The sequence below is a fragment of the Petaurus breviceps genome, unplaced genomic scaffold, assembly GCF_028583685.1.
Source record: "Petaurus breviceps papuanus isolate PSGF00001 unplaced genomic scaffold, PetGlider_PUasm1.0 65, whole genome shotgun sequence".
Classification (NCBI taxonomy): Eukaryota; Metazoa; Chordata; class Mammalia; order Diprotodontia; family Petauridae; genus Petaurus; species Petaurus breviceps.
The window spans coordinates 906,665-933,762 of record NW_027186436.1 but is presented as its reverse complement, the minus strand read 5'-3'; the positions used below and the strand labels follow the sequence as shown (position 1 = coordinate 933,762).

At 41.9% G+C, this 27,098-nt stretch overlaps 1 protein-coding gene across 6 annotated transcripts in view; it reads right to left on the bottom strand.

Annotated features, from left to right (window-relative positions):
• LOC138173824 (ena/VASP-like protein) overlaps positions 1-27,098 on the bottom strand; it is a 285,363-nt gene that overhangs the window by 95,363 nt on the left and 162,902 nt on the right. For 5 of the 6 annotated variants that reach the window (XM_069103916.1, XM_069103918.1, XM_069103919.1 and 2 more), the window contains exon 2: positions 12,576-12,744. In XM_069103916.1, the coding sequence (XP_068960017.1) occupies positions 12,576-12,744 (169 nt within the window). Of the gene's footprint in view, positions 1-12,575; positions 12,745-26,012; positions 26,151-27,098 lie in introns of those variants that run through there. The other variant, XM_069103915.1, reaches the window with a different exon arrangement.

Here is a 27,098-nt window from a genome sequence, read left to right as displayed (position 1 = left end):
TGACCTACTACTTCAAATTCAGCACTCTGTCCACCACACTATAACCCAGCCACTTCTTGGACCACTGTGTATGGGACTCCACCTTTTCTCTCCTACTCAGTTCAGCCTACGTGAAAACTTTTTTCTGAAAGCTTCATTTATTAAAGACTCAACCTCCATGGAGTGGCTAGGTGGAGCAGTGAATAGAGCACTGGCCCTGGAGTCAGGAGCACCTGAGTTCAAATCCGACCTCAGACACTTGACACACTTAGTAGCCATGTGACTTTGGGCAAGTCACTTAACCTCAATTGCCCTCCAAAAAGAAAAAAGAAAAAAAAAGACTCTATCCCCCACTCCAAGCCATTGCTTAGCTAAATCCATGAGTTCCTAGTCATCTGAGAACTGGTTAAAGGAACTGGGGAAGTTTAACATGGAGAAGACTTAAGGGGAGATGACTGACTACTGTCTTCTAATATCTGAAAAATTATAAGGAAAAAAACCAATCAATCAATCAACATTTATTAAGCAGCTACTATCTATCAGGCATTGTGCTAGGATATTGGGAATACAAAAAGAGGCCAAAGTCCCTGTCCTTAAGGAGCTTAGAATCTAATGGGGGAGAAAACATACCCATAAATATGTGTAAAACAAACTATAAACAGGATAAATAGGAAATAATAGGAGAAAGCACTGAAGTTAAGAAGGCTTCCTTAGAAAGTGGGATTTTAGTTGGCACTTAAAGGGAAGCTAGGGAGGTTAGCAGCTGGAGAGAAGGCAAGAGAATGCCCTGAGCTGAGAGATGGAGAGTCTTGTTTGTGGTCCAGGTGCCACTGGATTGAAGAGTATGTATCAGGAAATAAGGTGTTAGGAGACTGGAAAGGTAGGAGGGGCTAGAAGGTTTTGAATGCAAAATAGAATTTTTTTTGTCAGTCTACAAGCTTTATTAAGTACTCACTGTGTGCCAAGTACTGTACTAAGTGCTTGGGACACAAAAACAAGCAAAAAGAAAGCTAGCCCCTACCCTCAAGAGGCTTACATTCTCTCTCTCTCTCTCTCTCTCTCTCTCTCTCTCTCTTTTAAGGAGTAGGTGAGTTTTTTTTTCAAATTTTTTGAGTTCAAATTTTTTTCTTCTTCCCTCCTCTCTCACCTCCCCAAGATGGCAAGCAATCTGATATAGGCTTTACATGTACATTTATATTAAATATATTTCTACATTAGTCATAAAACAGAGCATTTAAAAAATTTGATTCTAGAGGCAATAGGGAGTTACTGCAGTTTATTGAGTAGGATAGAGTGACATGGTTGTACTTATACTTTGGGAAAATTACTTTGATGACTGAATGAAGGATGGATTGGAGCAGGGAGAGACTTGAGGCAGGCCAGCCTACTAGCAAGTTATCACAATAGACCAAATGTGAGGTGATAAGGGCCTGTATTAGAGTGGCAGCATCAGAGGAGAGAAGGAGGTGTTTTGAGAAATGTTAAAAAGATGAAGTCAGCAGGCTTTGGAAAGTGGGGGAAGGGATTTTCCAAGGGTCCTGGATGACTTCTGTATTGGGATCCTGAGGGACTAGGAGCATGGTGTTGGATTCTATAGTAATAGGGAAGGTAGAAGAAGGGGGAGGGTTTGGGGGAAAGAAAAGGAGGTCTCTTTTGGATATTTTTAATTCACAGTGTCTACTGGACATCCAGTTAAAGATGTCTGAAAGGAAGTTGGAGATGCAAGATTGAATGTCAGCAGAGAAACTGAGGCAGGAAAGGTAGATTTGAGAATTATCAGCACAGAGATGGTAACTGAATCCATGGGAACTGAGGAGATCACCTAGTGAGGTAGTATAGAGGGAGAAGAGGAGAGGGTCCAGGACCAAACCCTGAGGGACATTTGTGACTGGAGGATATTATCTGGAGGATAATAGCAAAGGAGAAAGAGAAAGAGCAGTCAGATAGGTAGGAGAAAAACCAGCTGCTCTGGAGAACAGGATAGTGAGTTGGTAAGGGAAGTATAGTAGGATTGCCTAGCAGCAGTGAGAGCCCACTTAAGATTGTGTAACAAATTTGTAGTGGAATCAGAATAGCTGCACAATTTTCTCCACCTTCATTTAGCAGTATAGGAGTGAAGGCAGTAAATGATGGGAGTAATCCAAGGGTGAGGCTGGGCTAGGCAAAATCAGTGACTTGATAAAGGGACTGGGGATTCAAGAGAAGAGAAAAAGGCAGAATTGAATTGGTTCACCAAGGGGTCAAGATGGGAAAAGAGGAAAAAATGGCTCTTGCAGGGGAAATGGCTTGGGAGAGAACTGAAGGATCAAGAGATTGGAGGTCACAGCAAGGCAGATAAAGAGCAGGGTTATGTAAGGACAGGCAGAGGGAGAGGTGAAAGTCAATAGATTATGGTCAGATAAGGGGATTTCAGAATTCTTGAACAAAGAGGTGGTACAGTTGTGGATGATGGCAAGATCAAAGGCATTAAGCTTATTCTGTGCAGCTACAAATATCAGAGAGTCAATTAATTAATAAACATTTATTAAGTGCCTACTATGTGCCATGCCCTGTGCTAAGTGCTAAGAAAAAAAAAGAGGTAAAAAAAAGTCCCTGCCTTCAAGGAGCTTACAATCTGATAGGAAAGACAATATACAAACATATATATAAACAAGTTATATTTAGGATAAAAAGGAAATAATTAACAGAGAGAGCACAGTACAAGAAGGTTGCCAGGAGAAGATGGGATTTTAGTTGGGATTTAAAAGAAGTCAGGGAGGTCAGTCAGTAAGTAGAGAAGAAGAGGGAGAGAACCAAAGGGCAGGGAAAAGGGAAGCAGATACAAGCTCAAAATTAGGAAGGGCTCATTGTCACCAGAGGGATTCAAGCAGATGCCAGAAAACCACCTATCACGAATTCTGTAGGAATTCCTGTACCAGGAAGTTCAGGTTAAATGACCAATAAGTTTTTATCTTTTCCTTATACTCTGTGAAGCATGATGTAGAGGAAAGAACATTTGATTTGGAGGCAAAAGACCTGAGTTCAAATTCAGGCTCTGATACTGAATAGCTATCTGTGTGACCTTGGACAAATCATTTCACTTTACTGGGCCTCAATTTCCTTCTCTTTAAAATGAGCAGTTTGGAATAGATGACCTTGAAGGTCCCTTCCAACTCTAAATAGTATACTTTTACAAGACTATACAGGTAGGCTAGGTGGCACAGTAGATAGAACATCAGGCCTAGATTCAGAAAGAGCTGGGTTCAACTTTGGCCTCAAACACTTACTAGTTGTGAGACCCTGGGTGAGTCCTTTAACCTTGTTTGCCTCAGTTTCCTCATCTGTAAAATGATCTGGAGAAAGAAATGGCAAAACACTCCAGTATCTCTGCCAAGAAAACCCCAAATGAGGTTACAGTGAGTTGGACACAACTGAAAATGACTGAACAACAACAAATTTATATATGCTATTGTCTGTCAATAGTACATGGGATCAGAGGATCATAGATTTAGAGCTGAAAGGCCCTCAGTAGTCATCTATTTCAGAAGCATCAACATAGGCCGAACCAGATTAAAATGCAATTGGGAAATATCTTTAAAAATACAATAGAACATAGATAATGTTAATATGTGGTTTTCTAAATCACATGGGGCCTGCAGGGATATGTATGTAGTGTTGGTGGCTCACATTTTTATCTGAGTTGGACAACAATGGTCTGGTCCAATCCCCTCATTTTACAGATTAAGAAACCAAAAATAGAGAGGATAAGTGACTTCTCCAAAGTCATGCAGAAGTAAGAGATAGATCCTCTGACTTCCAGGCCAGTGCTCTTTCCATCATACCAGGGCCAGGCGGTCTGCAGACCTTAACTACTCTGAAAACTTGGAAGGTCCTTTAGTTAGAAATAAGCTCAGATTGAGCAATTTAGTCCAGGCATCCCCCTGCATTCCTTAATAACAATCCCAGTGGTGTTCCCAGAGTGACAAAACAGCCTACGGCTATGGCCACTCACTCAGCCTAGGCGAGATGAAATGTGCTTCCTTGCCTTCTAATGACAATGACCCCACAGTGAGCTATGTGCAGCTAGGTGGCGCCAGAGTGCAGAGAGCCAGGCCTGAAGTCAGGAAGACTCATCTTCTTGAGTTCAAATCAGGACTCAGACGCTTTCTAGCTGTGTGATCCTGGGCAGGTCACTTAACTCTGTTTGCCTCAGTTTCCTCATCTGTAAAATGAGCTAGAGGAGGAATGGCAGACCACGCCGGTATCTTTATCAGGAAAACCCCAAATGGGGTCACAAAGAGTCAGATATGACTGAAGAAAAGGATCTGAAGCAACTAGGAAAAGAAAAAATTATATATAATGTATACATACACATACATGCATATATAAATACATTTACATACGCACATGTAGATATGCATGTAAACACATGTATGCATATATGTTTATGTGTGCATATACTATATATTCGGTTATGTCCAACTCTTTGTGACCTCATTTGGGGTTTTCTTGGCAAAGATACTGGCATGGTTTTCCCTTTCCTTCTCCAATTAATTTACAGATAAGGAAACTGAGGCAAAGAGGGTTAAGCGACTTGCCCAGGGTCACACAGCTAATAAGTGTCTGAGGTCACATTTGAACCCAGGAAGTCTTCCTGACTTCAGACCCAGAGCTCTATCTACTACATCATCTAGTTGCCCTAATAGGTTAAATATTTCCCAATTATGTTTTAATCTGGTTCAGGCAGCCCTCAGGTGTGTGCAGGCCACGTGCCTGCCACTTCCTCTCTAGGGCAGACCTCTCCACTTCTCATGATTTCTGTCTGTAAACTGTTAGGCATATTCTAATAATGCTAACAACAACAACAATGACAACAGCTAGCATTTAGAGAGCACTTGGTGTGTACTAAGCCCTTTACAATGCTCATTTCATCTTCACAACCCTGAGAGGCAGGTGCTATGATTATCCCCATTTCACAGAAACTAAGGCAGAGGTTACATGATTTGCCCAGGGTTACACAGCTAGTAAGTTTCTGAGAGTGAATTTGAACTCATGTGTTCCTGACTCCAGGCCCAACTCTCTATCTGCTATGCCAGCTGGCTATAGCTGGTATTCTACTTCTCTATGGAATGTAGCCTGGTAGACCTGCAGCACCATCATTACAATTCAAATACTCAGAGCCTGCATGTCTTAATTCACTGCTTCGAGGCCCAGTATTATTTCTCCCCTATTTATTCTGCTTAGCTCAAGTCTGGACAAGTTAGGATTCCTTCCTTCAGTTTTGGGGCCTAGTGATTATTTCTTTTTTTCAAAATTATTTTTTTCTTTTTGGAGGGGCAATTGGGGTTAAGTGACTTGCCCAAGGTCACATGGCTAGTAAGTGTTAAGTGTCTCAGGTCGGATTTGAACTCAGGTCCTTCTGACTCCATCACTACACTACCCAGCCGCCCCTAGTGATTATTTCTTACAGGAGAAGTGGTGGGTGTTGGGGTTGGGTTGTAGCTTTGCCCCTAATTTGCTGTGTGACCTTGGGCAAGTTGCTTCTGTCTCTGGGTCAGTTTCTCAATCTGTAGGAGGAGAAGATGGATGGGATGATCTTTTAAGTTCCCTTAAGCTCTGGTTGGTTTAGATTTCAGCTACCAGAACTTAACATTTGCATTTCTCTACATCCTCCTTCAAAGTATAGTCAGTCTGAGGAGTTCCTGGATGATATATTGGGGCAGGGCCAGGGTTGTGCTGGGGCTGGAACAAGCTCTTTGAGCAGATTGTTAAATTTCAGTGTGAGCATTTACACCTTGGGAATTGGCAGATACTACTACCATACACCCCCCCCCCCCCACCTTGCCTCCACCCCCAGCTCCCATTGTTAAATACCAGCACAGAATTGGGAAGGGCTGTCCTGCTCTTTAGGTGAAGAAGTTATCCTGTCTTCAAATGTAGGAAGTTTCTGCATATTCATTTATTTAGATGGTATCCACTGAACACCTTTGCCTGTAAGGCCCTGTTCTAGTCCCTGGGGGTGGGGGTGGAAGAACAAAGATGACTGAAACAATTTTTGACCCCCATGAAGCTTATAGTCTATTAGGAAAACACACACACACACAACTTTAACAAAGAAGAATGTAAACGTGTTCCAAGAAGTCTTACAAAGTGAGGTAAGAGAAAGGAGAGGGTGCTTCTGGTTGACAGGGGTCGGGAAAATCTTAGAGGTAGAAGAAGCCTTTGCTCTGGACTGGAAGAACAGGAGAGAGAATTCTATTGCCAAATTTTGGAAGGTGGAGGCATTAGAGGCATACGAAGGTGCCTGGAAAATGCAGGAACAGGGGAATTTGGGGAACAGTTTGCTATCAAGTTTAGTCTGATGACCTAGAGCTACATACACATGGTCCTCTTCCTTTGGTTTCCTGTTCTCATGCTTTAGAATCATCCTGAGATGTTTCTGACAGATGCTGGCTGCAATTCAGCCACCACAGAAAGAGGAAACCTGGTGTGGTAAAGAGAACACAGGCCTGGGAGGGAAGAAGGCAGAGCTTTGGTGGCAGCTCTGTCATTTGGCTTCCTGTGTGACCCTGACCAAGTCCCTCTTACTCTCTAAGCCTCTATTTCCTCATCAGTAAAAGGCAAGGGTTGGAATAAATAGTCTCAAGTCCCTTTTCATCTTTGCCATTCTTTGCTTCTATGGTTCTAAGGTACCTTCTTGTTCTGACATTCTGTGATTTCCTTCCATGAGTTGCAATGGCATAAAGACTAACCATCAGTGTTTCACATGAACGAATTTCCTATGGAATATTCTTTTGTAATCTCCTTGAAGGCAGGCTCATAGTCACTGAGCTCTCTTTTCGAGCTAAAATGAGGCATGAAGCAGTTAGGTGGTGCAGTGGATAGAGCTTCATGGCTGGAGTCAGGAAGACCTGAGTTCAAATCTAGCCTCAGACACTTACTAGCTTTGTGACTCTCTTTGACTCAGTTTCCTCAAATGTAAAATAGGGATAATGATAGTACTTACCTTCTAAGGCTACTGTGAGAATCAAATAAGATAATAATTGTACAGGGCTTGGCACATAGTCAATGCTATATAAACGTTAGTTATTATTATTATTAAAATTTTAAGACTTGGGGCAGCTAGGTGGCACAGTACATAGAGCACCAGCCCTGGAGTCAGGAGGACCTGAGTTCAAATCTGGCGCCAGACACTTAACACAAAAACTATCCATATGACCTTGGGCAAGTCACTTAACCCTGATTGCCCTACCTTCCCCCCTCCAAAAAGCAAAAAAAAAAAAAAATTCTAAGACTGCACAAGCCTAAGATTTCAAGATCTTTATTGAAAAATGAAGCAGAAAACACTAAAGCTGTAGTTTTCTCTATCACAGCTACCAAAAATCACAATGCTCTGCAAAGCTTCCTGCCACTGTCTCAAAACCATCTGGCCCTCACTAAATCATCCACTCTCCAGGGGTTGGTAAACGCGGGGCTTATCCAGCAAACAGAACCCACACAACATGGGTAGCCTCCGCTTCTGCCCCAAATCTGTGATTCTCAAGAGGAGGATGTACTCACACATCCATCCTCAGGCTCTTTTCTGAGGCTTTGAAGACTAAAAATAAACCCCAGATGGAAAGGTGGCAAAAAGGGTGTTTATTCCAAATACCTGCCATGCCCTCCCTTGTTCTTAGTCGGGAAAAAACCTTGCCGGGGAGGTTAAGAACCATCTAAAATTTTTGCTCCTGTTACAGGTTGAAACATGGTTAATTTTAAATTTTAAATCAGGCATAGCTCTGAGAGTATTGGTCTTGAAATTGAGAGATGTGGGTTCGAGTCTAGTTCTGACACCTAAATAGACAAACCATTGAACCTTGGCTTCTTTGCTAGTAAAATGGGAAAGAGACAATACCTATACCATGTATCTCTTAATGCTGCTGTGAAGAAAGCATCTTGTTAGCAGTAAAGTGCTTCGGGAAAGAGTGGGGTTGTATTGAGAGCTGCTTAGAGTTGTTAAAAGGCTAAGTAACTTGTTCTGGGTCATGCAGCCGAGATACACCAGAGGCAAGACTTGAACCCGGGTTATGCTGATTCTAAGGCCACATCTCTGAAACACAACGACTAGACCCTCTTTCACCATTACTAATCATGCTTTACTATTATTCCAAGTATCTTGCCTGGCTCCAAGGTTAATATTTGAGCTGTTCTAAATAAATACTCGTGGAGAATTTTGACCAGGTAGAAGAGAATTTTTAGACCATATGGTTCAGCTTTTTTATTTTACAGAAAAGGAAACTGAGGCTCAGAAAAGAGGAAGTGATCTGAGCAAAGTCACACAGCTGATAAGTGGCAGGACAAGAACTCAGTTCTCTTGACAATTTGCCTAATGCTCTTTCTACGTTGCCTTTGGAAGCAGCTGGGTTGCTCAGTGGATAGAGTGCTGGGCCTGGAGTCAGGAAGACCTGAGTTCAAATCCGACCTTAGACACTTACTAGCTGTGTGACTCTGGGCAAGTCACTTCACCCTGTTTGCCTTAATCCACAGGAGAAAGAAATGGTAAACTGATCCAGTGTCTTTGCTGAGAAAACTGCATGGATAGTATTGGCATGCTCTGATCCAGAGGGTCATGAAGAGCCGGCCATGACTGAGTGGTTGAACAGCCACTCCACCTCTATTAACTTATGACGTTATCTAAAGAACTCCCAAGATGGTGATGCTTCTATAAACCCTGCCACATCATTTGGAAGAACTAGGAATTTTCAGCCTGTAGAGGAGAATTCTCAAGGGTAACAAGAAATGTGCCTGGAGCAGGGCCGACCCTTGGCTTTGTCTTATATGACTACAGAGGGCAGTGTTACGACCAGTGGGTAGAAATTATAGGGATTTCTTCTCAATGCCAGATTTTCACCCAACATAAGGAAGAACTTTCTAATAAGTGGGGTTTTTTTTTGGAGGGGGGAAGGTAGGGCAATTGGGGTTAAGTAACTTGCCCAAGGTCACATGGCTAGTTTTGTGTTGTGTCTCAGGCTGGATTTGAACTCAGGTCCTCCTGACTCCAGGGTGGGTGCTGTAATCATTGTGCCACCTAGCCGCCCCAAGTGGAATTCTTTGAAAGTTGAATGAACTGATTTGTGAAAAGATGAATTCCCCAGTCATTGGAGGTACTCAGCTGTATTTACTGAATAATGTCCTCTATTCATTGTGCTTGAGAACTCAGCATTTTGGTCTATTTGGGTTTGGTATGGGCTTAAGAACAGTTCTTCACACCATATAATTTTAGTCTTTCAATGATAATTTGTTTTAATATTTAGATAATATGTATAATGTGGACAAGAGACCGAACTGAACATTGGCTATAACCTATAAATCAGTCAGATGCGTCATTCATAAAATTGGTGGTGGAGGTGGCCATTAGACTAGATCTATGGTTCTCAAACTTTTTTGTCTCAGAACACTCTTACACACTTAAAAAAGAGTCCTCCCCCCAAGCTTGTGTGTGTGTGTATTTACCATGTTATAAATGAAAGCATCTTAGCATTATTATGAAAATAGTTTTCATCTCACAGACCCTCTGAAAGAGTCTTAGGGACCTTAGGTGTCTCTGGACCACACTTCACGAAATGCTGAACTGTATGATATCCCAGCTACCTTGTGGTGTTATCTATATTCTATGATTCTAAGACCCTTCTTATATCTGCCTTGCAAGTTTTGGTCTTAGGGAGTCTCTGAGGGAACTGATAAGTAATTTGCCCAGAGTCACACAACCAGTGGAAGTCGGCAGTAGAATCTGAACCAAAGTCTTCCCTATTGCAAGGCTAGCTCTCCATCCTCTGCCCCTCGACTCTCTGGAAAAGACCTTGGAGAACATGGGATCCAGGACTCTCATTTTACAGAGCAAATCAAGCAATTGGCTTTTATTAAATTCCTGCTCTGTGGTCGGCACTGTGCTAGAGAGTGGGGATCCAAAGACAATGAAGAAATGGTCCCTGTCTTCAAGGAGCTTATGTTCTTTTAAGGGAGACAAACACATTTTCATATATATGATTTGCAGAAATATATGCAGAAAAGATATAATGTAATTTTGTGGGGGAGGAGGGGAGCAGGAAAGGCTTCAGGCAGAAGATGGAACTTGACCTGAGTCTTGAAAGAAATCAGAGATTATAAGAGCAGAGGAAGGAGTGAGAGTGTTCTGGGAAGAGATGACAGACATGAAAAGGCAGAGAAATTGAGATGGGATAATAAGAAATGCAGTTTGGCTGGACCATAGAGGGCATAAAGGGGAAACATGCATAATGAGACGGAGAAGGTATGTTTAGGCCAAACTATAAAGAGCTCGCAATGCCAGACAGAGAAAATTTCGAGTTTACTGAGTAGCAGAGTGACCAGCTGTTCAGGAAATGCACTTTGGCAGCTGTGTGGAGATTCACTAGTAGTGAGGAAAGACCTGGGACCAGGAGATCAATTAGAAGCTATTACAACAGTCCAGATAAGGAGAAGGTGAACTGGTGTGGTGGCTGTGTGAATGCACAGAAGGGGAAGCATATAAGAATAGTGATTGTTGTTAGGGCATCTATAGAGTGCTGGGCCTGGAGTCACTCATCTTCCTGAGTTTAAATCCAGCCTCAGACATTTACTTAACTGTGTGACCCTGGGCAAGTCACCTAACCCTGTTTGCCTCAGTTTCCTTATGTGTAAAGTGAGCTGGAGAAGGAAGTATCTTTGCCAAGAAAACTCCAAATGGGATCAATGAAGCATCTGTTGCGACTGGAAGGACTGAACCATTACAAATTGGATTTTTGCATTTATCCTCATCCTTCCCCCTGATCATCCTATCCTGGATCCCAGGTTTTGGTCCCAACCCTTGGAGTTACTGAAACCTAGTGTTCTGAGGCCATGTGAGGAGAAAGTACACCTTAGAAAATGTAGCTGTTTAACTGGCTTAGCGTGTAGTCTGGGGTGAGAAGACTGATGGAAAAGAGGAAAGAGTCCTGAATGAGAATAAGGAGGAGGAGGTTTTAGTATCAGCTCTACCATAAAACTTCTGTATAACCTTAAGTAGGTCACCCTCCTTTCCTGGCCCTGAATTTCTTCATTTGTAAAATGATGGGGTAGGACCAGGTGGTCCATCCATAAGGCCTCTTCCAATCTGAGGATTTTGTGACCCTGATAATTTTGGAAGGGACTTAACTGTAACCATAGTTATTAACTATAGTCAACTTACAGACAACTGTCTGGCAGAGAAAAGGCTAAATTTTATATCAGAACATTTCAACTGGTAGTTTCCAAATGGTCTTCCTATTCACGGTTAACCTCCCTACTTGGATGGGCGACCTTGTCTCTACTTCTGCTGTTCAGTCATGTCTGACTCTTTGTGACCCCATTTGGGGTTCTCTTGGCAAAAATACTGGAGTGGTTTGCCATTTTCTTCTCTAGCTCATTTTACAGATGAGGAGACTGAGGGAAACAGGGGTAAGTGACTTGCCCAGGGTCACACAACTAACAAGTGTCTGAGGTCAGATTTGAATTCAGGAAGATGAGTCCTGCTGACTCCAGGCCTAGAATTCTATCCACTGTGCCACGTACCTGTATGTCTCTACTTTTAGAGAATTTAAATGATCTGTGATTTCATTCACATGGGCCTTCTTTCTAGCAGCACAGATCCCATGGTCCTTATTAGCTGCTATGGCTGAAAAAAAAAAAAGTATCTGCTGGTGGCAGATAGTATCTGGTAACAAAAGTATCTGGTAACAAGTGTCTGTGCGAGCTGCCTGCCTCCTCCTCATCGGGGGGAAGGTGTCAGTGGTGGTCTATAAGTCCTCAGAGGGCAGATCTCTCTCCCTTTCTCAATAGACATGGGGGGGTCAACTCGGAATGAGAATAATTCACAAAAACATATTCACATTTAAACCCTTCAGCACCAACAAGTGGAAGGATGGTTAGGGTTTTATTACTCAGGCTGCCTCTTTACTCAGGCTCATCTAGAAAAAAGAAATGATGCTTAGGTTCAACAAACTCTTGATAGATAATTGGCCTTTCAAGGTAAAGAAATTGCTCAAATGAAAGTTAAAATAGGAGATGACATTTCTATAGTGCTTTATGGTTTACAAAACACTCTGCATGCATTGTCCCCCCCAACCCCACCCCAGTAGGTCTGTATCTGTATCTCTAAGTAGGTCAAGTATCATCATTCCCATTTTACATAGTCCTCCATGCCTGGAATGCTTTGCCTCCCAGCTTCTCTGACTTCTTTTAAGGCACAGCTAAATTCTATCATCTATAAGATCCACCACAAAGGTAGCAATTATATTCAATTATTCCATATTTATATTGTTTGCACACAGTTGCTTCCATACATCTCCCCATTAGACTGTAATGTCTTGGAGAGCTGGGACTGTGTTTTTTTCCTTTTTACCTTTCTTTGCATTCCTGGGGCTTAGCAGAGTAAAGTACTGTACTGGTGCCTAGTAAAGGCTTAATGCGGTGGACACTCTCAGATTCTGTAGACCATTAAGATTTTCCATCTAAAGCCTAATGCACTGGGATAATGGTTGGAGTCAGAGATCTTACTGGGTCTCTGTCTATGACTCCTATCTAATGTCTTTGTCTATATAGGTAGAGTGTGTATGGTTACTCACTTGTTGGTCTTGGAGCTTAACTCCAACGACCCTGAAGGTATTGCTGGCATTGTTGTGGTAGATGTTGATCCGGCTGAATCCCTGTTGTCCTGGTTTGATTGGCACCCATTTCTTACTGGTGTCATCGTAGACCATCACGGAAGCCCGGGCTTGGCAAATACTCTGTTCACTGGGGAGCAGAAGGAAACACAGATATCAGACCACCAGTCAAACTCTCTTTGCCCCTTCTCTCAAGTGAGAGGCCGACCAATGTAATGGAGAACTTCTCACAATTATACAACCTAAAAAGCAAGCAATGTCCATTTACATATCAGGGATGAAAAAGAGGAAATTTCTAAATAAGGCTGAGAGGTTGAACTATATAACCTCCAAGGATTGCCTCCCAACTTTGAGATGCTGTGAGTCTAAAATGATACAAGTCTAATATTCCAATACTTTATGATTCTAGGGTTCCATTAATAACGATAACTAACATTTTTATAGTGCGATAAGGTTTTCAAAGCACTTCATAAATATAATTTCATTTTATCCTTATAACAATCCTGGGAGTAGGTGCTATTGTTATCTGCAAAATCATAATTTTATAGATGTCTCTGTTATGTGGCAGACTTAAGTGACTTTGCCCAGGGTTACATGGCTGATAAGTGTCTGAAGATAGATTTAAACTCGGGTCTTTCTGACGCTGAGGTCCAGTGATCTATCCACTAGCTGCCCCAGTATAAATGTATCCTGGCCCCATATTTTCAAATAAACAGATAATAATGTGATCAGGTAATCTTCACAAGAAAGAGGTATTATCATAACACTGTCTCTCCAGAACTCTGCTTTCCAATGGCCGAATAGCTTCAGAATGTAGCCCAGAAACCGAAAGAAAAGATGCATTTGAGTAGCAAGGAAGCAATGTCACAAAAATCCCTGCACAAAACCCATGCATTTAATCAGTCTCTCACTCAGATCCTATTAATTCTTACTTTACACCCAATTCTAACAGATTGAATGATCTGACTTTCCAGTCCATACCACATTTAGAAATAGGAAATGGGAAGTGAGAGAAGAGAGGTTGCTTTGGGTAGCCCCCCTCCCCTCCCCCAAAAGAGGGAGAAGTGACAACTGAAAGTGTGGGAGGTGTTAGAAACACTAAAAGGCAAACATAAGAAATCACAAAACACAGCAGCCTCTGGCTTAGTATAGGCACAAGCAGCATCACATAGTGCAGTTGGACTTACTGGTATCAGTGTTATAATACGGGATAAAAATTGCTGTTTATTATATAACTTTAAGAAAAGGTTAGGATTCAAAAAGTTCAAAGAATTTTCTCTTCTCTTTCAAATGGCAGAGATGTATATGATCCATTTTAGAAAGATTTTTACCCCAAAAGACAGAAAAAACTTTTTTAAATGGATTGCTGCTTAAAGTGGCAAACTCAGTTATTCAGAAAAGTTGGTTCCCTCCTTCCTGAGGGTTCTGAAAAGATAATGTCTTTTCTAAACCAATGCTTAGTTCCTCAGCAGCAACGTGAACCAGTCGTTCTGATGCTGTCTGGTCTCTTTGCTCCTTCCTTGGAGTGTGTAGGCAGGGCAATGGTAGAGAATGGGGGGGGGATGGTGGTGGGGGTAGTAAATCTCCTTTTGTTTGGCCCAGATTACATGAGATTTCTGTCTGACATTTGGATGTGTACTCATAGATATGAGCATTGGACTTAGAATTAGAGGGGACATCAGAAATCATTGGGTCCCACTATGTTATTCTACAAGAAGGGCCAGAGAGGACAAGTGATTTGTCTGAGGTCGTATAAGGGCTGGGTGGCAGAGCTGGGATTTGAACCCAGGACTTTTGATTCTCAGTCTAGTTGCTTGTGTTCTCTCTAACCCCAGCCCGTCCCATAGGATTCCTCTGTAAATAAAGGTTCTGGTCTGCTGTAAGTGTTGTATGGTTTTGGGCAAATCACTTCTTTCTATGGTACAAGAAAAGAGCGTAAGTCACATCATTTATTAAATGCTTACTATGGACCAACATGGAGCTTAGCATTGAAGAGACAAAGAAAGGACACCCCTCAAATTCCCTCCCCCCCAAATAACAACAACCCAACAGCTGAATTTAGCTGCAGCTTGAAGTAAGCCAGGTACTGTAAGAGGCACAGAAAAGGACCATTCCAGCCAGGGTAGACAGCCAATGAAAAGTGCAGAATTGGGAGACAGTGTTTAGTGTGGGGAGCATCAGAGAGGCCAAAGTCACTTCATCAGAAGTTATTGTTTGTTGTTCAGTTGTTTTCAGTTGCGTCTGACTCTTTGTGACCCCATTTGGGGTTTTCTTGGTAGAGATACTGGAGTGGTTTGCCATTTCATTTTACAGATGAGGGGACTGAGGCAAACAGGGTGAAGTGACTTGTCCAGGGTCTCACAGCTAGTAAATGCCTGAGACCAGATTTAAACTCAGATCTTCCTGATACCTGGCCCTGAACTTTAACCATTGCACCACTTGACTTTCCCTCATCATATAGTAGATGAAGGGGAATGAAGTGTAAGACTGATATCTGTGAAGGCAGGAGAGAGTCAAGCTATGAAAGGTTTTAAAGTCAAACAGAAGATTTTATCTTTGATCCTGGAGGAAGCAGAGAACACAACTGAATGGTGTGTGTGTGTGTGTGTGCATGCATGTATGTGTGTGTGAATGCATGTATGTGTGTGAGTATGTATGTGTGCATGTGTGTATGTGTGAGTGTGTGTAGTTAGCTTTTTGTTTGAGGAAGATTATTCTCACAGTTGGATGGAAGATGGACTGGAAGGGAGAGAGGCTTGAGGCATTGTTTTAGTCCCTGTATGAGCTGATGAGAGCCCACCCTAGGGTGGTGATAGCCTCAGAGCAGAGAAGGGGGCCTATGAGAGAGAATATGAAATTAGAAAGAAAAGGTACAGGTGGTGAGTCTTGAAGGAGACTAAGGCTTCTAAGAGACAGAGGAGAGGAGGGAGACAGGGGATTATTGTACAGAAGCAGAGATAGATGGGGAATGGATGAGAATTAGAAGGTCAGTTTGGCTGGACTGTCCTGTGGGTGAAGGCGACTGATGTAGAGTAAGCCTGGAAAGGTAGTTCTGGCTAGGTTGTGATAGGTTTAAGCCAAGGGCCAGTGAGGGTTAGTTAAGGGACTTGTATGATGTCACTCAGGTAGTAATTTTTGCTTAAATCAATTTTGGATTCCAATTCCTTTGTCTGTGAAGTAGAACTAGTACTATATGCCCTGCTTCCCTCACAGGGCTGGCATTTGGGATGAAATGAGCTTGTGCCAGTATTTTGGAAAGTGTAAAAAAGTACTTTGGAAATTGTAAAGTCATGCATGGAGGAGTGAGGGATGGTTTTTGTCTTGGCCACAGTGGAGGATGTCCCTGTAAATAAAATCAGAGGAGGCAGGGAGCCCAGGCTCGAAGAATGAGTTTGGAAAGCCCTGACTTGTTTACTTTAAGGACATGAGAGGCCAAATGTAACTCTGGAAAATCTGGCTTGAAACCCATCAGTTAGCAAACCTCCCCCACTGAGGACAAAGTGATTTGCACAGAGAAGCCAGTGGTTTATAAAAATAAATCTGCCTGCGTTTAGCCACTGGGCTGAATTGAGACTTGTCCTCAGAGCCCTGAGCCACTGAGAAGAAAAAAAAAAGAATGTTTTCTTTGAGATTTTAAAACGTTCATTTTTTTCTCTGGAGCACGTCCCTGGACAACCTGAGTCACAAACATAGAATCTGGAGCTGGAAGAGAGCTTAGCATGTTTTATACAATTCTGCACCATCAATGAGTCCCCACTATAGCAGCCCAGATAAGTGGAAATGAAGTCTCAGCTTGCACACTTCCAGTGATGGGGAGCTCACTTGTTTTAGTTTTAAATGTTAGGCAGTGGGGCCTTATAAGGAGAGAAATCTTCTGGTAACTTCTGGGTTTTGGCCCTAGTTTTGTTGGTTAGTGCAAAGAACACTTAATCCCTCTAAATTTACTTGCCTTTGAAGACATTTGATTATAGTAATTAAGTTTTTGCTAATGAGTCTTCTCTTATCCAGAATAATATCCCTCCTCCCTAATTCCTTTAAGCAATTCTCATGTGGTAGGGTTTCTAGTTCTCTCATGATCTTGATCAACCAATTATCTAGCATTTCTTAAGTCTTTACTATGTGCCGATCACATGGGGCAGCTACGTGGCACAGTGGATTGAGTGTCATGAGGATCTGAGTTCATATTTGGCTGTGTGACCCTAGGCAAGTCACTTAACCCTGTTTGCCTCAGTTTCCTCTTCTGTAAAATGAGATGGAGAAGGAAATGGTAAACCACTCTAGTATCTTTGCCAAGAAAACCACAAATGGGATCACAGAGAGTCGGACGTGACTGAAATGACTCAACAATATGTGAGAAACATTGTGCTTGGCACAGTGGCAATACAAAGGCAAAAAAAGGAAACAATTCCAGTTCTGAAGTAACTTACGTGCTATGGGGAGTGGGGGAGGAAAAGGAGAAAAAGGAGGAAGGGGGCTAATATATATATATAATTTATATATTTTAATATATTATATTTATTATTAATATACATTTTATAGATTATATATTTTATATATGTATATATAATAAATTAATGCAGAATAAATTTGAAATAAATATGAAGCAGTTAAGGCACTAGGTATTTAGTAATCACTCTCTGAATGGGTTCCAATTAAATGGTTCTCGTTGAAATCATCAAGGTTGGAATACAACCTTCATGTTTGGGTCTAATCAAGACCAACAGTTCACATTCTGATAGTCCTTTTCAGTTCTGGAAGTGCCTTGTCCTTACATTACTTCATTTGATCCTCATCATAACTCTGTGGGGGTCAGGTTGTGCAAGTATTTTCTCTGTTTTACTGATGAGGATAACTGGGGCTCAGAATTGGAGGGAGATATGCTCAAGTCCCTACAGGGAGTCAGTGGTGGGCCTGGAATTCGATCCTGGGTCTTCTAACCAGCTGCTCGGGGCTCTTCCCCCATGTCCCCTCCCCAGGATTAAAAAGGAAAGGGATGTTTATTTGTCCAACAAAACTGAGCACTAACTATGATGGCACTGAGGATGGTACAGAGTTTAGATAAAATACAGTCTCTGCCCTCACAGAATTTACAGTCTAGGAGGAGAATAAGATACAATCACAGAAATGGATATTGGATGATTAAGTCCAAGAGAGGGGTATAGAACAAAGTTATAAGCTGGCTCCTTGGGACGAGGCAGGAACCTGGGCATTGAGGGTGGCATCTTGCTGAGATGTGCCCTCCTCAGTATGGGTTTCTCCTTCTGCTAGTGTGGATTGCGGACTCCTGTGCTTTCACTGAGGGTGACACAGATTGCATATTTATAAACGGAAGGGGCCTTAGAGGTCAACTAGTTCAACCACCTCATTTTATCAGTGAGTAATTTGGGTTTGGAGGGGGTAGGCAGTAACTAGTCCAAGGTTATATAGGCAGTATATGATAGAGACAGGATTTGAACTCAGGTTGGTTGACTACAAACCCTGTGTACTTTCCACCATGGAAATATTGTACATATATATGTACAGAAATAATGTACAGTAATAATTTACATATTATATATAATAATATGATCATTATATTATATAAAAATAAAAATATTATAATAATATAAAATATGTATATAATACTTTATGATATGCAAAGTGCTTTACATTATGTTATTTTAAAAACATTTTGGGGTGGCTAGGTGGTGCAGTGAATAGAGCACCAGCCCTGGAATCAGGAGGACCTGAGTTCAAATCCGGCCTCAGACACTTAACACAAAAACTAGCCATGTGACCTTGGGTAAGCCACTTAACCCCAATAGCCCTCCAAAAAAAAAAGCAAAAAAAAAATTTTTAAAAAGTCACAGGGACAGCTAAGTGGCTCAGTGGATAGAGCACCAGACTTGGAGTCAGGAAGGCCTGAGTTCAAATTTGGCCTCAGCCACTTATTAGCTGTGTGACCCTGGGCAAGTCACTTAAACCCAATTGCTTGAAAAAAATATCTAAGCATTCATGAAATGATGAAAAGTGAAATGAGCAGTATCAAGAGAATGTTATACACAGTAACAGAAATATTGTTCTAAGAACTGTAAGTGACAAATTCATTTTGAGTATCATAAATACTCAAACCAACTGTAAAGGACCTATGAAGGAAGATGTTACCTACTTCCAGAGAAAGAATTGTTAAATAGAAGCATATGGTGTGTGTGTGTGTGTGTGTGTGTGTGTGTGTGTGTGTGTGTGTTTAACTGTAGCCTTCTCTAGGATGGGGTAGGGAAGGAGGGAGAAAAAAGAAATAATGCACAGAAGAGAGCAAAAGAAAACTTGGAAGCAGGGTAACTGAAAACAAAGTATAGTATTTATTATATAGCTGTTTTTTTTTTAAGTAAATAGTCTGAAATGGAAATTCATGGTTTTATGTTTAATCCTCTATGCTGTGCAGTGTACAGGGAAATGTTCTCTCTCTTTTTTTTTTTTTTTTGGTCTTTTTGTATTTAAATTCAAAATGAATAAAAAAATTAAAAACATCCCCCCAAACCTCCAAACCAAAATCTATCCACCTAATAACAATAACTTTTACTTCCATAGTGGCACAGAGTTTAGAAAGTACTTCTCCATCCTCTCTTTTGATTCCTGCCATCCCATGAAGCAGGTGATACAGGTATTTACTTTTCCCTATTTTACAGATGAGGTAACTGAAGATAATATAGAGGAAGAGAATTACCCAGTGTCATAGAGCTCACTGGTGGGAGTGCTGGGGCTTAACGTCTGGTCCTTCGTCTCGCAGAGCTCTTTCCCCTGCACTGTGTGATGATGCCCCTTGGTGGAGGCAGAATCTTGGGCTAGGGGTGGTGGTGAAGCTACCATTTCTAATATTGTTAATAAAGGGGAATCCTCCAGATTTATCATGGACTATAGTGCTGAGCCAAGATCACCCAGACATCCTGCCGCACAATCAGGTTACCCTCAGCCTCACTTCCTTAATTGCTTTGCCCACAAGGAAGTTTCTGTTTGGAGAAATCCACCCACTTCCCTAAGCCAATGCCATACAGCTGCACTCAATGAAAAGAAATGAACCAGATCTCAAAATCAACTACTTACAGTGTTATCATAGGTCTAGAGCTAAATAGAGGCTCCAGATCATCAATTCAAAGTTATCAAACTCACGGTCAGCAAAACTCTCAAGTGAGGCCCACACCGGATTAAAATATATTGGGCAATGTTTAGCAAAACAAATAAAAATGTAATTCGACATAGATAATGTTAATTTGTGGTTTTCTAAGTTAATATGTGGCTAGCATATTGACTTTCTATTTGAGTTTGACCACTGAGCTAGACCAACTTCTTCATTTTATAGATGAGGAAACTGAGGTCTGGAGTGTTTATGTGTGAAAGATCACACAGGTAGGAAGAGATGGATTTGAAACCAGACACTCTGATTCTAAACCCAGTAATCTAATGTATGTACTATGGTGTTTCAGTCAAGGAAGTCAACAAACATTTATTAAGTTCCTAATATGTACCAGGTACTGTGGTAAACACTGTGGATATGAGAAAGGTAAAAACATGATCCCAGCTCTCAAGGAGCTCCCATTCTAATGGAGGAGACAATATCCAAGCAATTACATACATAAAAGATGAGTAGAGTCTAAATAGGAGGTATTCTGGGGGAGGGGGGAAGCACTTGAGAAACAGGCAGGGATGGGAACCAGGAAAAGCCTCCCAGATGAGATGGTATGTGGGCTGAATCCTCATGGAAGCCAGGGAAGCCAGGAGGCAGAGGGGAGGAGGGGAGAACATTCCAGGCAGGGGAAGGTGGGGGTGGGGGTGAGGGGGTGGAGAGGACAGCCAGTGAAAAGGATCAGAGTCAGGAAAGATGGAGTGTCTTGAAGTCTGGTCCTTTGTCATGCCATCCAGGGCTCTTTCCCTTGTACTATGACGATTCCCCCTAGTAGGGGCAAGACCAGTGTTCCTAGAGTATGTGGAAAGGAGTACCCTGCAGGAAGACTGGAAAAGTAGCAAGGGGCCAAGTTGGGAAGAGCTTTAATTGTCAAACACAGCATTTTGTATTTGATCATGAGGGTGACAGGGAGCCTGTGGAATGTAATGTGTAGGGGAGTGACATGATCAGATCTGCCCTGTAGAATAACAGTTTGGCAGCTGAGTGAAGGATGGATTGGAGGGAAACCAATTGGGAGGAAATTTTAATATTCCAAGCATGAGATGATAAGAGCTTGCCTGTATCAGGGTGGTAGCTGTGTGAATGGCGAGGAGATAGAGATGAGAGATGTAGTGAGGCTAGAACTGGAAAGACTTGAATTGAACAGAGGTTCAGAAGGAGACAAAGAAAAGTCAGACAGCTTTGAAATGAATGTGTGGAATTTGTTATTTTCTTTTTATTGTGTCCTTTTGGAGGGGGAAGGCAGGGCAATTGGGGTTAAGTGACTTGCCCAAGGTCACACAGCTAGTAAGTGTTAAGTGTCTGAGGCTGGATTTGAACTCAGGTCCTCCTGACTCCAGGGCCGGTGCTCTACTCATTCACCACCCAGCTGCCCACATTATTTTCTTTTAAAGATGAAAACTGTACAAACAGAGATTCATGGTTTCACATACAATACTTGTTAACTTGAATTTTCTTTTATGTCCTTGGTATATAAAATTATTCCTGTATATTAATTTTAAAATAGAAAAAAAAAAGATTTGTTGAACCTTGCAAAATTTTCACCGACTAAAGGCAATGATCAAGATAGAAGGTCTTACTTAAACTTGGGTGTGAAAGGAGGACCAGAAGCATGACCTTTAGCATGTATTACCCTGTAACCCATTTCTGGAGGTTATTAATTTACCACAACACAGCTATCATAATTCCAACAGCCCATACTTTTAGAGACCATTAAAATGATCAAGACTCTTTCGATAAGCTTTAAAAAGAACCGTAAGGAACCCCTCTCTTGTGCCTCTCTCCCTCTTACAGAAGGGAGGTGCCTAAGCCTCATAAATGACATTTTACAGATGAGGAAAAGGAAGATCAGAGAGATTCTGTGACTCAGTCACATAACTAGAGTGGGGTTAGGGTCCGTACTTGAGCCCAGGTCATTTGTCTCTGATTCTAGGACTTTCACTGCTGCATTTTACTGCCTCCAAATTTGTTACTAACCCTGAGTGCTTAAAAAATGTTAGGCCAAAATGATATAGTAACTTATAAAAATGATATAGAGAGGAAGAAAGAAGCTTTGTAGGGCTTGAAAGCTTCGTCAATCAATCAATAAACATTTATACGTGCCTACTATCTGCCAGGTATTGTGCTAAGCACTGGGATATAAAAAGAGGCAAAAGATAGTACCTGCCCTCAAGGAGCTTACAATCTAACAGGGAAGGCAACAGGCAAACAAAGATATACAAAGCAAACTCATACATGATACAATAGGAAATAACAGAAGGAAGGCACTGGCATTAAGAAGTTTGGGGAAGACTTCCTGTAGAAGGTAGGGTTCTAGTTGGGACTTAAAGGAAGCCAGGGAGGTCAGGCATCAGCACAGAGGAAGGAGAGCATTCCAGGCATGGAGGACAGCCAGAGAAAGTGCCCAGAGCCTTGACCGTGGGTGTGAGAGGATCTGAGTCCTCGCTTTGTGAGTCAATTAGCCCTGTGATCATGAGGGAGAACTTATGCGATTTGATTTGCAATTTCCTCTAAAACAGGAAGAATCCCTTCCCTGCCTCCTTCGTGGGGTGCTATGTGGGCCAAATAATCTAATGGATGTGAAAATGATTTGGAAAGACAGATGTGAATGATTACTAAGAAATCAAAGCATTGTCAAAGAGTTTCAGAGATTTTAGTATTGAGCATTGGTAGGCCCTCTAGGGATAAGTGAGAAGCTTAAATACTATTCTTCTTAAACTTTTGATATATTTTGGAAAAAAGATTGTAAAGAGGACTTTGCACTTCACAACTAAAAATAGCTTCTCGACCAATGGCATCTCTGGGTCAGAAAGGCTGGGCTCTAATATCCCCTGGATGGGAAGTTCACAGGCATTTTGCCCATCACTGCTCGACAAGCCTTCAAATGGTGAAAACAAATGGACTACGGAACTAGTATAAAAGGTCAATTTTGCACAGGGATGAAAGTTACCTAAGGAAATTCCATTTTCTGAACTGCTCCCAGCAACTGACATGAAACATTTGCTTCCTTCTTCAGAGCTGCTCATGTATTACCTCTGCTCAAAAAACTTCAATAGCTCCCTACTGCCTAATAATTCAGGTCCAAATCCTTCAATCTGGCATTCACTGTCACCCCCAGTCTGGTACCACTTTGTCTTTCTAGCTTTGTCTCATAGCATTCTCTTTTTGGTGCATTCTAGGTTCTGGCCAAACTAGACCAGTCTCTGCCTGCAATCCATGCAATGCTTTCCTTCCTTCCATCCTATCCCCCCAATGCTCAATGCCCTTGCCTTGCTTTTGCTTATACTATTACCCACAATGTGAACGGGATGCCCACCCTCTCCCTTTTTGTCTACTAAATTCCTTAAAACCCAATCCAAATGCTATTTCCTCCTGTTCAGCGAAGACTTTCCTCAAACCACATGTGGGTCTTTGCTTTGCTTTGCACTCCTCTAACGTTTGTGGCCCGAGGGCCAGGAAGACCTGAACTAAAATCCTGTCTGAGATATTTACTAGCTGTGTGACCCTGGGCAAGTCACTTGACTCTATTTGCCTGTTTCCTCATATATTAAATGAGCTGGAGAAGGAAATGGAAAACCACTGTAGTATCCTTGCCAAGAAAACCCCAAATGTGGTCACAAAGAGATGGAAATGACTGGAAAGACGGAACTACAACAAATGTACTTACCAAGTGCTGCTATATATGATAGTTAGTCCTGGGTGACCCTGTATGTTATCCTCCTCCTTCTTATCTATACAATACCTAGGGCAGGGGCTATATATCATGTAAACACTGTAAACTACACACACACACATATATATATATATCTTTATCTATATCTATCTATCTATCTATCTATCTATCTATCTATCTATCTATCTATCTATCTATCATCTATCTATCTATCTATACATACATTGTAATCTCCTGCCCCAGCATTTGCATGGTTCTCTAATGGGGAGGTGTTTAATTAATGGTTGCTGCTCTCAGAGACCTGTGTTCACTTCACCAAAGGAAATTCTGGTCCAGGGAAGAACTGATGTCTCCTAATCCCTGAAATGTCTCTCATGGTGATTCATCATAAATTGTATTCCGAGAGGAAGGTGTGACAAAGGCACAAAAAGCTGCTGGGCCTCTGCTTTCAAGAACAGGGTTATCTGCCTCTTTTTCCCAGTGTCTGGCAATTCTAGTATGTTGATGCGTCTTGCAAACTTTTAATTTCCTCATCTGTATCACAAAGTCTCAGGGCTAAACCTCTTATGGTCCTTCTAACACGGACACTCTGTGTTCTATGAATCTAAGACATCTTCTAGCTCTGAGTGCTTAGAACTGTTTCATGACTGGAATTCAGTTCTAATGGGGAAGAGTATCCAGAAAGGAAGAAATGGTCAGTTTCCCCATTCTTTTCCAAAGGAAGTCTCCCCAATATATTTTAGGTGATAATGTGGATAACTGTTAGTGTTCTTTAACCACGTAAACTTGACTAGTCTTTCACACAAACCAAGGAAGGAGGCAAGCCGCCCTCCTCCCCCTCAACCCCTGTCCCCCTCCCAGCATGAAATTGTTAGAGACACAAACCTTTGTCTGTTAATGTACTTGGAGAGGGCAGTCAGTCACCTTGGTCATATCCCAGAACCACTGATACCAGAGCTGGAGGGTACCTTAGAATCACAGAACCTAGCATTTTATAGTGAGAAGGGGGCCTTAGAATCATAAAACATACGATGTCTGTGTGAGTAGGGGGTTTAGAATCACAGAATGTGCAATGGTAGAGATAGAAGAGGTTTTAGAATGAGAGAATATAGAATGTCAGAACTGGGAGGGATCTTAATATAACAGAATCAAAAAATGTTAGGAGGCTTTGGAATAATAGAGCAGGGATTCCCAGAGCTGGCAGGGACCTTGAAAACCATAGAATCATTGCCTCACAGAGCTGGATGGAAACTCAGAGATCAATCCAACTCTGGCTCTTCCTTCTTCTCTTTACCCCTCCCCCTCTTTGTTTTCCTTTTTAACAACTAAGGAAACCAGGGTCCCTTTTGACCACCCATGTTTCAGTTTCTTCATCCATAAAAAGGGGTTAGTAATTCCTCACAGGGTTATTTGTGAGGGTCAAATGAAATATTGTATATGAAAGTGCTTTGGGAATTGTACAGTCCTATACAGATAAAAGGAATAATTATTTCATTCCTCCAAGTATTGGGGGGAAAGGAATAAAGTTGAAAAGAATGCTTCCCTGTTGGAGAAAGTACATGGAATCTTGACCCCTGAGTAACACAGAATGGTGACTTGTAAACAAGAAAATTCTTTAGAGAGGTTTCTCCCTCCTTGTTCCCCATCTTCCTCTCCCAGGCTCCCACCTCAAATTTCCCTTAGCACTTTGCCTGACTGCTTTGCCTTGATCTGGCTCTCTTTTGTACCAGAGTTGTTTATGTACCCATTGATTCCTTCTTGTCAATTGAAAGGCAAGGCCTATGTCACTTTTTATCTCTTTATCCTCAGTGTTCCAGATAGGTGCCTTAGTACAGTTTTATTGAATTGGTTTTTTAGAGGGAAGTTCTATAGTATTTACATTGTTACAGAAAACTACACTGTTCCCCAATTTGGCCTTCCCCAGGATTCAACCAGTCTCTCCCCAGCTCCCCATGCCTAGATCCAGGTCATATTCCGGAAAATGCTGCTATGATGCCTCAACCATTCTCTGTGCCCAGACACAGAGGTAGATTAACCCTCTCTTCCTGCCATCTTTGTGTCCCTGTCTAGCTGTAGAGTGAACCCAATTTACAAAGAAGGCTTTGGGCACTAAAGTCATTGGAGAGACAGAATACAGAGCCCTGAACTGGAAATCAGGAGACTTGGTCTGGAGTTTCAATTTTATAACTTACTAGCGATGTGTTTTGGGTCACAGGAAAAGTCCTGAAGGATGAACTTGGAGACAGAAAAGTGGATTTGAATTATGCCTCTGGTAGTATCTAGTACTATGGCCTTAGATGGGTCTCTTGGCCTCTGTGGTTCTCAATTTCAGCCTCTAGAAAATGAGGATTCTGGACTTGGTTCAAAAAAGTTCTGTTTGGCGTTGAATATTCTTGTGATTCTGGGAATTCTCTTCTCTAAACCTTGTCTCTCCCCAGAGCCTAGCACCGTGCTCTGAACATACTATGCACTTATAAATGCTTATTGAATCTTCCCACTCTAACAATCTAGACTTGATTGGTTCTAAAATCCCTTTTCCCCAAGCCCCAGGTCTAATACTCACCCTGTCGCCATGGTCAAAAGTCTTGAGTTTAGGTAGCACAAAGACTTTCACCTCTGATACTTGGGGCTGAGTTTCAGTGGAGACCCAGCACCTTACACAGGCAACAGTTCTGGTACAGACTCGACTTAAAAACCAACAGGAAAAGGAAATAAAGTTTAGCTACAAAGGGGAAATAGCCCCGAGTTAAAAATTGAAACTCGGGGCTAGAAAATAGAGAAACAAAAGTACAGCTCCCCAGCCTCAGAGTGTGGGAGAGGGCAAACTAGAGATCTCACCCGGAAATCCTGCTAGGCAGTGTTGTTTTATTTATGTTGAGGCTGCAGGTCTCAGGTGTTGGGGGGGTAGTGGGGAAGGTGGAAAGGAAGTGTTGGCTTAAAAAAAAAAAGAGTTTGACATCTTGAAGGCACTTTTGAAATTATCTAGTCCAAATCTCTCAAGTCACATGAGGAAACTGAGGCCCAGAAAAAGGCTTGCCCAATGTCTCAAGGTTAGCAAGTGACAGAGCAGAAATTTGAGCCCCAGGTCTTCTCTCTTGTGCTTGGGGCACTTTCCACTTTACTGCGACGCCATTTGGAAAGATTTGTTGTATCATTAAGTGAGCTGGAAAGATGGATAGCCCATTTACCCAGTGTCCCTTCTCTTCCCTACCCGATGTTCACTCGTACATACGTCAAAGCATTCATTTACTCCGTTCACCACTGAGATGGATGCTCAGACATGGGATAACTAGCATTTATATATTGCTTTAAAGTTGGCAAAACACTTTACATAGATGAACACACTTGATCCTCACAACAACCTTCTTAGGCAGGTGCTATCATTATCCCCATTTTACAGATCAGTGACTTGGGGCAGCTTGGTGGCACAGTGGATAGAATGCTGGGTCTGGAGTCAGGAAGATTCAAATCTGGCCTCAGATACTTACTAGCTGTGTGACCCTGGGCAAGTCTGTTTTCTCCTCTTCGAAATGAAGGCATAGTGTTATATGACCTTTAGGGGGCCCTCCCAACTTTGTTCTGAAATCCCAGGAATAGATCCATTAGTTTGGTACCACAAGGACATAGCCTCACTGAGCCTATAAGAGCT